This window comes from Salmo trutta, chromosome 29 (genome assembly GCF_901001165.1).
Source record: "Salmo trutta chromosome 29, fSalTru1.1, whole genome shotgun sequence".
NCBI lineage: Eukaryota > Metazoa > Chordata > Actinopteri > Salmoniformes > Salmonidae > Salmo > Salmo trutta.
Genome location: NC_042985.1, coordinates 24,499,389 through 24,513,249, shown reverse-complemented (window position 1 = coordinate 24,513,249; position 13,861 = coordinate 24,499,389). Strand labels below are relative to the sequence as shown.

The window sequence follows — 13,861 nt, the reverse complement described above, 5'->3', positions numbered from 1 at the left end:
AAAGTATGATATTGTCAAAAAAGGTCATTTATTGTCACGAATAATGACATTTTTATGATAAAATATGAACTTAGGCACTTACCTGGTGAAGGCTACAGGACTGAAAACCATCGAATGCAAAAATAATGTCTCTGTAACTAGAAAACTTTGTTATGGGTGGTACTGGTACCTAGAAAATTCACTCAAAAGGCAGCCTGGGGAATATTATAAAAATAAGGCGTAACCACAGGTGTTAGCATCAGCTCTTATAAAGTGTTAATTTAAGTTGGAATTTGCAACACCCATGGTGTTAGGGACCCTACACCCTTGGGGTGCTAGTTTATCAACACTTTGAAAAGTGTTAATTTAATACTATTTTGGTGGGTGACAAATACACACTAAGAAAGTGTTAAATGGAACACTGTGGGTGTTTAAAATTCTGATCTCAAATGTTCTGTGTAGGAGCCTATAGAATGCACCCACTTGGATTGTGTTCAGTACTAAACTATATACAATGCAAAAATGTCAGTGTACTGTGCTTCACTGTGTGTATACATGTATGTGTTTGACACTGCATGATACTCTGCCCCCCTGCTGTGCACAGTCTAATCTCAGAGTGTACAGTACAGATAGTTGTGCCCCAGCCAGAGCGCAGAGGAGCCCTGCTAAATCCCTCGTTTACCAACGCAGGAGTGGTCAGCACTTTTCTCTAATAGCCCTCTAAACACAGCCCCAGTGGAGAGAGAGCGTTTCCCCCAACTCTATAACCTAGCCTGCCCGTACAGCACTGGACAAGTCACGGCAGTGAGATTGATGTCTCTTACCTCCACTACGTTCACGTTAGTAGCAATAAGCAAAAATGTCCTGCACGGCCAGCAGGAAAGGCTCAGTTCATCAAAGAGAAGTGTGAAGCTGGCAGAGAGCAGTGAGGCGCAACAAGCTCAGTAAAACACACCTGAGTTAAGGCTTCAGAGTGTTCCATTCCTCTATCACACTCTCCTTTCTGTGTCAGACTGGAGACTTGGACTGGGCTTTCTGGACGTTCTCTTGTAAGAGTTGAGTGTGAGCATGATTGTACGACTCTCTGACCGTTGGCAGTCATAACTCAGGGCTGATGCTCCTCCCCTGTGTTTAAGAGGCTAGTTTCATTCCCCTGCATTAGACTGATATGATTTACACCAGCACAGCACGGCTCAGGTCGGAGTGGGAACTTTATCAGAACATAAATCACCTGATACCTGCCTACTAGGGCCTCAGGGATTAAAGGGACGAAGACAGCACTTCACAACTAATACACCAGGGAGGGAGGGGAGAGGGAATGAGAGATGGGTGAGGAAGTGGAAGGAGAGAAGGAGGGGGGGGAGGGAGGAGGAGGTTGAAGGAGGGGGGAGGGGGGAGGAGCTTGAAGGAGAGAGGGAGGAGGAGGTGGAAGGCGGGAGGAAGAGAGCGAACAGTTGTTCCACAAAATTAGTTCCTTTTGGGTAGTGTAACTTGGTAGTGTCACTTGGTGGGGGTAAATTTGTGTCACTTGGTGGGAGGAAATTTTTGTTTTTATTTTTACATTCTGTCATGAAGAGCACATGTTCAACTTAATAAAAAACATGTTTTCCCATCTCAAGGGGTTCAATTAAAAAAATACTATAGTAAATGCTTATTAAGTGCCAAATAAAGTAACAGGGTTGACCTTAACAGGGTTGACCTTAACAGGGTTGACGATTTAATCTTAAATCAGTCATAAATGGAAGCTTGTGTGCAACAGGGATGGGCAATTGAATGCAAGGTTCACAATATAAATTGTTACATTTCTAGCCTGTCTATAGGTAACAGGGTTGACGTGTTATGCTCGACCCACTCAGTTTCCCACCACAAAACACCAGACAATGTCCAAAAAGAGTAGAACCAGTTCACCTGCTTTTACACTAGGATTTGGCTATTAGATGATAAATGTTTCTTTAGATTTTTTTTCTAAGGAATAGTTTCACCATATTAAAACAATAAATAATTTCATGCAACGGTAAGGACCAACGCTAGAGATGAGAAGCAGGTACAGGGAGTTAACATTTAATATAGCACAGATATTAAACAGGACAGGAACAGTGTCAGCACCGGGTAACATAACGACATACTAACATTAATCGTGAAGCAGGGAACAGAGCTTGGGAACAGACAGATGTAGGGGAGGTAGTGACACTGGTGATTGAGTCCAGGTAAGTCCAATAATTGCTGATGCGCGTGACGGGGGAAGGCAGGTGTGCCTAATGATGGTGGCAGGAGTGAGTAACGCTGGGGAGCCTGGTGCCTTCGAGTGCCAGGGAGGGGGAGCGGGAGCAGGCGTGACAGCAACAGGTTTGACCTTATTTTTTAACCTTAATATGAATCACTAATCACATGAAATTAATAATACTCTTCAGAAATGACTTTGTCAAAGCAACAAAATAACTACGGGTTCTTCCCCACCCCTGTTTTGGTCAGAATCTGTCACGATCGTTGTAGAAACATTCAGACCAAAGCGCAGCATGATATCGGTTCAACATATTTTTATTATAAGTCAACCGCACAAAAAAAACAATAAAGAATACACAACACATGAAGCTACGGAGTGCTCACAGGCAACTACCGTAATTTCCGGACTATTTAGCGCACCTGAATATAAGCCGCACCCACTGAATTAAAAAAGCAAAAAATATTTTGAACATAAATAAGCCGCAGGTGCCTACCGGTACATTGAAACAAATGAACTTTACACAGGCTTTAATGAAACACGGCTTGTAACAAAAATAAATAGGCTTTAATGAAACACGGCTTGTAACAAAAAATAAAAAATTAGCAGTAAGCTTTAGTTGTCTTTTTGCACTGAGTCAATTCCTCACGCTGCTGTTTCCAACGTCTTATCATCGACTCATTAAGACCAAGCTCCCGTGCAGCAGCTCTATTTCCTTTTCCAACAGCCAGATCAATCGCCTTCAACTTGAAAGCTGCATCATATGCATTTCTCCGTGTCTTTGCCATGATGAGGGTGACAAAATGACTACCGTAATCAGAATGATGGGAAGTTTGAGAGCGCTCGATTTAATCTAAACAGTAAACAAAAAAGTTGTTTGACCTTAACCCGTTCGGCAATTTCATTGGTCTAATGAAAGCTTCATGCCGGCAAAAAACTGAGCACGTCACAGAATGTGTTTTTTTGAAAAAAAAAAAATTTAAAGCGGGAAAAATCCATATATTAGCCGCATCATTGTTTAAGCCGCGAGGTTTAAAGCGTGGGAAAAAAGTTGCGGCTTATAGTCCGGAATTTACGGTACACATAAACAAGATCCCACAAAACACAGTGGGGAAATGGCTGCCTAAATATGATTCCCAATCAGAGACACCGATAAACAGCTGCCTCTGATTGGGAACCATACCAGGCCAACATAGAAATAAATAACCTAGACTAGAACACCCCCCCAGTCACACCCCGACCTAACCAGAATAGAGAATAAAAAGGCACTCTATGGTCAGGGCATGACAGAATCTGAGGAATAGGGCTGGAGAAATTGAACCACTCTCAAATTCATAGACAGATCTATGGAAGTAAGGACTGACCATGATATCAAAATTATAAACTCAGCAAAAAAAGAAACTGCCCTTTTTCAGGACCCTGTCTTTCAAAGATAATTCGTAAAAATCCAAATAACTTCACAGATCTTCATTGTAAAGGGTTTAAACACGGTTTCCCATGCTTGTTCAATGAACCATACAATGAATGAACATGCACCTGTGTAACGGTCGTTAAGACACTAACAGCTTACAGACGGTAGGCAATTAAGGTCACAGTTATGAAACCATAAGACACTAAAGAGGCCTTTCTACTGACTCTGTAAAACACCAAAAGAAAGATGCCCAGGGTCCCTGCTCATCTGTGTGAACGTGCCTTAGACATGCTGCAAGGAGGCATGAGGACTGCAGATGAGGCCAGGGCAATAAATTGCAATGTCCGTACTGTGAGACACCTAAGACATCACGACAGGGAGACAGGACGGACAGCTGATCGTCCTCGCAGTGGCAGACCACGTGTAACAACACCTGCACAGGATTGCTACATCCGAACATCACACCTGCGGGACAGGTACAGCATGGCTACAACAACTGACCGAGTTACACCAGGAACGCACAATCCCTCCATCAGTGCTCAGACTGTTCGCAATAGGCTGAGAGAGGCTGGACTGAGGGCTTGTAGGCATGATGTAAGGCAGGTCCTCACCAGACATCACCGGCAACAACGTTGCCTATGGGCACAAACCCACCGTCGCTGGACCAGACAGGACTGGCAAAAAGTGCTCTTCACTGACGAGTCGCGGTTTTGTCTCACCAGGGGTGATGGTCGGATTTGCGTTTATCGTCGAAGGAATGAGCATTTCACCGAGGCCAGTACTCTGGAGCAGGATCGATTTGGAGGTGGAAGGTCCGTCATGGTCTGGGGTGGTGTGTCACAGCATCATCGGACTGAGCTTGTTGTCATTGCAGGTAATCTCAACGCTGTGCGTTACAGGGAAGACATCCTCCTCCCTCGATTGGTACCCTTCCTGCAGGCTCATCCTGACATGACCCTCCAGCATGACAATGTCACCAGTCATACTGCTCGTTATGTGCGTGATTTCCTGCAAGACAGGAATATCAGTGTTCCGCCATGACCAGCGGAGAGCCCGGATCTCAATCACGTCTGGGACCTGTTGGATCGGAGGGTGAGGGCTAGGGCCATTCCCCCTAGAAATGTCCTGGAACTTGCAGGTGTCTTGGTGGAAGAGTGGGGTAACATCTCACAGCAAGAACTGGCAAATTTGGTGCAGTCCATGAGGAGGCGATGCACTGCAGTACTTGAGGAGGAGGAGATGCAATGCAGCTGGTGGCCACACCAGATACTGACTTTTACTTTTGATTTTGACCCCCCCCTTTGTTCTTGGACACATTATTCCATTTCTGTTAGTCACATGTCTGTGGAACTTGTTCAGTTTATGTCTCAGTTGTTAAATCTTATGTTCATACAAATATTTACACATGTTAAGTTTGCTGAAAATAAACGCAGTTGACAGTGAGAGGACATTTCTTTTTTTGCTTAGTTTAGTTTTAACTATGTTTTGAGGCTGTATAGTGTGTGTTTACATTACTTTGTTTACAAACATTGGAGTGAAAAAGCTTATATTTTGGGTTCTGATGGGGTATGACAGTTGAACTAAGCTCATGAGGCATTTATAAATTATATCCATCAGTATGGGAACATTTCATTAATCCAGAAGTCCCAAAATGGATGAAGCAACTACAGATTGCCCCTTAGAGTCTTAAATCTTCCTAGATGTCACAGAGGGTGCACAAAGTGAAATGTCAAATGCTGAATTTTGGCATTTTAGCAAGTCTTTATTCATATAGAAAAATCATATTTATTGAATTATCCACGTGGTCTATATTTAAGGGGACTTTATTTAATGTAACAGTATTTTACAATTCAATATTGGGGCACAATTGGTACTTAAAATATCAAAGGGACGCAAAAGGGTCTGATTTCATGGAATGACCCGGAACAGCAGAACAATTATTACCCTGAAATCAGTCTTCTGTGGCTTCTGACCCATCCCCCTGCCATGTGATTGGGCAAAATGCCCTCTGACCCTTCCCCTTGTCATGTGATTGGGCAGAGGGGGCAGATTGGGCTTGGCGGCTCTCTGGAATAGATAAATATGTGCTCTGTCTGGCCCATTGCCCCACTCCCCAGCCAGATGAGCAATTAACCATCACAGTGAAAACCAGAGAGAGAGAGAATAAGATGAAAAGGGAGGGGAGAGAGGGAAAGGGGGAAGAACGTGAGAAAGCATGCGTGCGTACGTGTGTGCATTTGTTCGTGAGCTGCAATCCATCCTGTGGATGACGTGGGACTGTGCTCACTCTTCTCCGGGGCTTGTCAAACACAGATCAATATGAACACTTGACACACACCATTACACTGATGACGACAAACTACTGGGACAGAATGAGAGGGGGGAGGAGGGGAGGATATTTATGAGAGTGTTTGATTCTAGGGGAGTTGGAGTGAGAGTAAGTAAGGTTGTGTCCTTATGCCATGGGATGACTTGGCTGTTAGTGTGGAGAGAGTAGATGAGGGTGCATGTTCCTCCCTAGGCTAATCCCCACATACTCATGAGGCCAGTTTCCTGATCAAAGGGATTGATGATCATGGCATCCTGTTTATATCAACATATAGTGTATGTAGGGATGTGTGAGTATACGCTGTGTGTTGACAGGGGGAAGTATCAATGCTTACCACAGACAGCACCTCTACCTTCCACATCTGCGATCGCTCACTCGCACACACACACACACACACACACACACACACACACACACACACACACACACACACACACACACACACACACACACACACACACACACACACACACACACACACACACACACACACACACACACACACACACACACACACACACACACACACACGCTATGCGACCAGCAAGGTGAGATGATTTGTAGCCAGCCGTGTCTAATGGATTGCCGGGGCACTCGAGAAATTATGAAAATAAATTAATTAGCCTTTAGCGACCCCGCTGTCCATTTGGCTGTCCCTGCACTGCCTTTACACACACACACACACACACACACACACACACACACACACACACACACACACACACACACACACACACACACACACACACACACACACACACACACACACACACACACACACACACACGCCCTTCACTGAGCTACCTCTCTCTCAAATACATGTTTCCACTCACAAACTGAGAGACCATTATGTAATTAAAGAGAACCAGCGTGTGATTGGTTTACTCAGGATGGTTCTGTTGCTGGCTGAGTATTGCTGAGCGATTAACAGAAATGTCAGTTATTTTTTGTTTTATAAACAACTTATTGACCAACGTTGGTTCAGTTATTAGAATTCCATTTTGTTCTTTTTTTTCTGTGAGCTCAATGCTAATTTTCTCGAGAAATAAATCAGATCAGCCCGAACTGTGCAATGTAGTAGGGAGTTGTAGTTTCCAACAGGCCAATATTCTACTAGTTTGGCGCAGAAAACGTGGTAATTAACTACAATGACCACAATCCCTTGCGCGCCTACTTGTCCGATCTATGCGTGAGTGCACAGACACGGAGAGAAGAGACGTGTCGAGAGAGATAGAGAGCAGTTGCTTCACGAGGTATCTCTATCTGAAAATACATGATCTAAGTGATTGATAGTTAGTATTCAGCAGTCATAAAATGATGCCTTATAAACGTCGAAGAACTACTAAAATAGTGATTTTGTCAGACAGCATAGGCAGCAGCTCTATAGAGCCATAAATACCCTTGCGACAGGGGGAATGGAAGCTTCTTGTGTGCAAGGGCACCTTGCTTTGTCAATGCAACAAAGCTTCCATTCCAGAGACCATTATGTCATTAAAGAGACAATCCAGAGTGTGATTGGTTTACTCCAGGTGGTTGTTGCTGGATGAGTAGTGCTGAGTAATAAACCAACATTTTGCTAGGTATCTCTTTCTGAAAATACATGATATAAGGGATTGATAGTTGGTATTCAGCAGTCGTAAAAGTATGCCTTATTTACTTTGAAAAAAATAAAATAAAAAAATCCAAAATAGTGATTTTGTCAGACAGCATAGGCAGCAGCTCTATAGAGAAGAGGATCACTTGGAATGAAATAATAAAGTCATCAAATAAAACAAATGTAATATACACAACTAAAATATTTTATTAAAGTAAAGTGAATAAATGATAAGTAGTAACTGTCATGTACTACCATCATGGGACTTGTTTTATTATCTGTTGTTACAGCATTCAACCCACATAACGCATAGTGTAATTAATGAACAAAAACTATCATTTGAAACCGAAATCAAAAAAAGAGATTTTTTTAAAGAATCGAACCGAAAGCAAACCGACCTCAAAAAGCACTAATCGCTCAACATTATGGTCGAGAGATGTGCTGTGGTTCTAATAGATACTGTTTATGTTTAGTGGTAATCAAACTTTTTCAGCGGGGATCCCATTTTTCCGCCAGAATTTCTGGGGACCCCATTTTTTCCCCCAAAAATTATAGTGATCCCACGCCAAATCTAACCTTAAACCTTAAGGACCTTAAAATTGGTACATTTCAAATTTTACATCAACAAATAACCTAGGGGAATACCACTGATTTATGATCTCCCAGCAGTCATTTTGGTCATGGTGACCATTCTGGAGCCGGGAATCAGTCTTTTCACCAGGCAGGTGGTGTTACAATCACAATGCCTCCCCGGAGTGCTCGGGTTAAAGGATGATGATACTGTAATGCACTATGTGGTCTCCTGTTTTCAAACTGCAGGAAGGCACTAATACCTGACATGTCTGTCTGCTTGTCTCAGACCTGGTTGAAGAGTTTAGCCACTCTAATAACAGAAGATGGCTTGGATAATGGAAGAGGAAATGGAAATTGTTTTCTGTCCTGACTCTCTCTCTCTCCTCCCAGTGGTAAATGACACAGATTACCAACTAGAACATTGCTGCAGGGAGAGAAAATGATAGAGAAAAAGAGGGAGAGAGAGAGTTAGAGTGAGTCAGTCTGTCTTAGTTTTCCTGCTGTGAGAGTTTGGCAAATAGTTGTTATTTTCTCTGTCTTCCGCTCGAGTTCCCCATTAGAACACAGAGCCCCTCATCTGTGCCGGGGACCGTGGCGCTGTTCTCTCTCCCGATTGCTCACTCCGTCTCTCCTCCCTGCCTGAGCACAGAACTTCTGTTGGCCGCCAGATCTGTTAGCTCATGGTGTTCTGCTGAGCGCAGGGAATCTGTGGGTAGAGGTTGAGAGGTTGTGTTCAGTTGCGTCCTATTAGCAGACTGAGTGGAGAGGTTCTGTTTGAGTTCAGTTTCAATGGTGGCTAAGGAGAACGGTTTTGTCAGGGTCTTCAAACTGGCTAAGTAGAGTGGTTTTGTTTTGGTTCAGTAGTACAATGCACATAAACCCTAATCCACACAGCCAACCCTGTACTGTGCAGACCCACATACACATTTGGACATGGAAACAAATCTTCAACCAGAGTATGCGCCCCTGCAGAGGACTAAGTTTCCATCATGTTAAATAGGGATAATCATGGCCTCCAAACCCTCAAGCTGCATACTGGACCCTATTCCAACTAAACTACTGAAAGAGCTGCTTCCTGTGCTTGGCCCTCCTATGTTGAACATAATAAACGGCTCTCTATCCACCGGATGTGTACCAAGCTCACTAAAAGTGGCAGTAATAAAGCCTCTCTTGAAAAAGCCGAATCTTGACCCAGAAATTATAAAAAACTATCGGCCTATATCGAATCTTCCATTCCTCTCAAAAATTTTAGAAAAAGTTGTTGCGCAGCAACTCACTGCCTTCCTGAAGACAAACAATGTATACGAAACGCTTCAGTCTGGTTTTAGACCCCATCATAGCACTGAGACTGCACTTGTGAAGGTGGTAAATGACCTTTTAATGACGTCAGACCGAGGCTCTGCATCTGTCCTCATGCTCCTAGATCTTAGTGCCGCTTTTGATACCATCGATCACCACATTCTTTTGGAGAGATTGGAAACCCAAATTGGTCTACATGGACAAGTTCTGGCCTGGTTTAGATCTTATCTGTCGGAAAGATATCAGTTTGTCTCTGTGAATGGTTCGTCCTCTGACAAATCAATTGTAAATTTCGGTGTTCCTCAAGGTTCCGTTCTAGGACCACTATTGTTTTCACTATATATTTTACCTCTTGGGGATGTCATTCGAAAACATAATGTTAAATTTCACTGCTATGCGGACGACACACAGCTGTACATTTCAATGAAACATGGTGAAGCCCCAAAATTGCCCTCGCTAGAAGCCTGTGTTTCAGACATAAGGAAGTGGATGGCTGCAAATTTTCTACTTTTAAACTCGGACAAAACAGAGATGCTTGTCCTAGGTCCCAAGAAACAAAGAGATCTTCTGTTGAATCTGACAATTAATCTGGATGGTTGTACAGTCGTCTCAAATAAAACTGTGAAGGACCTCGGCGTTACTCTGGACCCTGATCTCTCTTTTGAAGAACATATCAAGACTGCTTCAAGGACAGCTTTTTTCCATCTACGTAACATTGCAAAAAATCAGAAACTTTCTGTCCAAAAATGACGCAGAAAAATTAATCCATGCTTTTGTTACTTCTAGGCTCGACTACTGCAATGCTCTACTTTCCGGCTACCCGGATAAAGCACTAAACAAACTTCAGTTAGTGCTAAATACGGCTGCTAGAATCCTGACTAGAACCAAAAAATGTGATCATATTACTCCAGTGCTAGCCTCCCTACACTGGCTTCCTGTTAAGGCAAGGGCTGATTTCAAGGTTTTACTGCTAACCTACAAAGCATTACATGGGCTTGCTCCTACCTATCTTTACGATTTGGTCCTGCCGTACATACCTACACGTACGCTACGGTCACAAGACGCAGGCCTCCTAATTGTCCCTAGAATTTCTAAGCAAACGGCTGGAGGTAGGGCTTTCTCCTATAGAGCTCCATTTTTATGGAATGGTCTGCCTACCCATGTGAGAGACGCAGACTCAGTCTCAACCTTTAAGTCTTTACTGAAGACTTATCTCTTCAGTAGGTCCTATGATTAAGTATAGTCTGGCCCAGGAGTGTGAAGGTGAACGGAAAGGCTGGAGCAACGAACCGCCCTTGCTGTCTCTGCCTTGTCGGTTCCCCTCTTCCCACTGGGATTCTCTGCCTCTAACCCTTTTACAGGGGCTGAGTCACTGACTTACTGGTGTTCTTCCATGCCATGTCCATGGGAGGGGTGCGTCACTTGAGTAGGTTGAGCCACTGACGTGGTCTTCCTGCCTGGGTTGGCGCCCCCCTCTTGGGTTGTGCCGTGGCGGAGATCTTTGTGGGCTATACTCGGCCTTGTCTTCGGACGGTAAGTTGATGGTTGTAGATATCCCTCTAGTGGTGTGGGGGCTGTGCTTTGGCAAAGTGGGTGGGGTTATATCCTGCCTGTTTGGCCCTGTCCGGGGGTATCATCGGATGGGGCCACAGTGTCTTCTGATCCCTCCTGTCTCAGCCTCCAGTATTTATGCTGCAGTAGTTTATGTGTCGGGGGGCTAGGGTCAGTCTGTTACATGTGGAGTACTCTCTTGTCTTATTCGGTGTCCTGTGTGAATGTAAATATGCTCTCTCTAATTCTCTCTTTCTTTCTTTCTTTCTCTCGGAGGACCTGAGCCCTAGGACCATGCCTCAGGACTACCTGGCATGATGACTCCTTGCTGTCCCCAGTCCACCTGGCCATGCTGCTGCTCCAGTTTCAACTGTTCTGCCTGCGGCTACGGAACCCTGACCTGTTCACCGGACGTGCTTGTTGCACCCTCGACAACTACTATGATTATTATTATTTGACCATGCTGGTCATTTACGAACATTTTAACATCTTGACCATGTTCTGTTATAATATCCACCCGGCACAGCCAGAAGAGGACTGGCCACCCCTCATAGCCTGGTTCCTCTCTAGGTTTCTTCCTAGGTTTTTGGCCTTTCTCAGGAGTTTTTCCTAGGGAGTTTTTCCCAGCCACCGTGCTTCTTTCACATGCATTGCTTGCTGTTTGGGGTTTTAGGCTGGGTTTCTGTACAGCACTTTGAGATTTCAGCTGATGTACGAAGGGCTATATAAATAAATTTGATTTGATTTGATTTGATTTGGATAGCTGGAAACATAGACGTCTACCATTTCACATGGAAGGCCTACCGGTATTTAGAATAACAGAAGGCTTTCTGCAAATTGATCAGACCTCGAGCTAAATCATAAAACACAGTTGGGGCAGAGCGTGATGAGGCGTAAATGTTGACACTTATTACAGATTATTTGAAGCTGTCAGAATCTGGAGCTCAGAAAAACCAACTGTCTTCAGACGAGGGGAGAAAACCAGAAACAGTTTGGCTGCGGGTAGCTGGAGGAGAATTCATTAGGAATTCAGTCACACCTCAGGTACACAAACACACACTTTTATACCAACACTGCTAGCTATCTCGACACTTCAGAGACAGGGTTGATACATTCTGAATCACATTTACATACAGAGTGAGCGAGAAAAAGTGTATGTGCAGCACATCTGTCTGTGTGTCTGCACTCATGCTTGTGTGTACTGTATGTTTTTAGCTGTGAAAAGGTGTTACGTTTAGTCTCCTGCTGTACTTCCTGACATGCTTACTGATACATCACTTTCCTCCAGTCAACAGCATGATTACAGCACTCAGACTCACCAGCCCCCTGCAGCGACAGATAGGACAGAGGGGCTTTAGGTGTGTGCGTGCGTGCGTGCGTACGTGCGTGCGTGTGTGGGCGTGATGAGAGTGTGTTATGTGTCTGTCATTCATCTGTGTGTGTGTGTGTGTATGTGGGTGTGATTTTGTGTGTGTGTGTCATCTGTATGTCATGTGTCTGTGTGTGTCTGGTTTGGTCCATCTATTTGACAGCCTCTGATGAACCCATGTACTGTATCCTACTCACTTTGAGGTGATCATGTATTACATTCAGTAGAGGCCATGCTGATGGTTCTATTTATACAGTGTATTAATATATGTGTAATAAATAGGAATTAGTATGGGTACATGAGTCACCTTTCAGGCACCTATAAATGCACTGCTTCTCTATGGTTGAAAGTTTTACAGAAAGCCAAAGTGAAGGGTGTTTGCTGATAATGTCTATGTGTGTATGCTTGTGTGTGTGCGCGCGTGTGTGTGTGTGTGTGTGTGTGTGTGTGCGTGTGCGTGTGCGTGTGTGTGTGTGTGTGTGTGTGTGTGTGTGTGTGTGTGTGTGTGCGTGTGTGTGTGTGTGTGTGTGCGTACTTACATGCGTGTGTGTGTAGACTTCAGGGCTGGGGTATCTGTGGCCAGGCAGGGATTAAACACACAGAGAAATGCTGAGCTCTATTTAACTACACACCAGGGTATGAGCTACTTACCATCAGGCTTAGTGTCACTCCTCTCTCTGCCCTGGTCCTCTCTACACACCAAACCGTATAGGGTAATCTACAAACTACAACCTACAGCAAATTCTGCCCATATATTGTAGGGAAAGGTGTGAGCAAGTTGAGTCTAATCAAACACACACAGAGATGCACAAACACACACACACAGGCACATACACAGATGGGTGCATACACACCAACACACACACACACACACAGTTGACAGTCCAACTTCACAGTAAATGAGATGGAATATGTAGAAGCACATAGTGCGCAGCCTGTGGTCAGTGGTGCATAACGCAGGACAATTTCTATGGATTTTCCACCTTGGGTGCTGTGGCACAACAAATCCAAAGTCTTTTTTCCAGCTGGCTAGAAATCATGAATAGCATATTCCTTCCACTTGCCAGAGCCCTGCTCTAACTATATACACACTATTCCAGCATCCTGCTTCAAGAGTGAAATATCTCTGATGGCACAGTATATTTAGCTCACCTAATAAGGAACGAATCTGAAAGGTTGCTTGTATCCGAGATAGATGTTGTTTGATCTCTCAGTTTTTCATCAGCCTCTGCTTTCACAGTGTGTGTGTGTGTGTGTGTGTGTGTGTGTGTGTGCCGTGCGTGGATGTGTGTCAGTAATACCTCTGTCAGTCAGCTGTGAAGACAGTTGTGAGCCTTTGTGTCAGGCCACTGTCAACTCACTCTCTCTCCCCATCCCCCCTCCTCTCTCTCTCTCTCTCTCTCTCTCTCTCTCTCTCTCTCTCTCTCCCCATCCCCCCCCTCCTCTCTCTCTCGCTCTCTCTCTCTCTCCCCATCCCCCCCTCCTCTCTCTCTCTCTCTCCCCATCCCCCCTCCTCTCTCTCTCTCTCCCATCCC

The 13,861-nt window shown here is 44.4% G+C and overlaps 1 protein-coding gene across 2 annotated transcripts in view; it reads left to right on the top strand.

Moving 5' to 3' along the window:
• LOC115167178 (RNA-binding Raly-like protein) overlaps positions 1–13,861 on the top strand; it is an 84,358-nt gene that overhangs the window by 60,846 nt on the left and 9,651 nt on the right. The window contains exon 1 of one of the 2 annotated variants that reach the window (XM_029721350.1): positions 11,699–12,315. The exons of the other annotated variant lie outside the window; for it this stretch is intronic. Within the exon in view, the coding sequence (XP_029577210.1) occupies positions 12,254–12,315 (62 nt within the window). The 5' untranslated portion in view covers positions 11,699–12,253. Of the gene's footprint in view, positions 1–11,698; positions 12,316–13,861 lie in introns of those variants that run through there. 2 annotated transcript variants of the gene reach the window in all.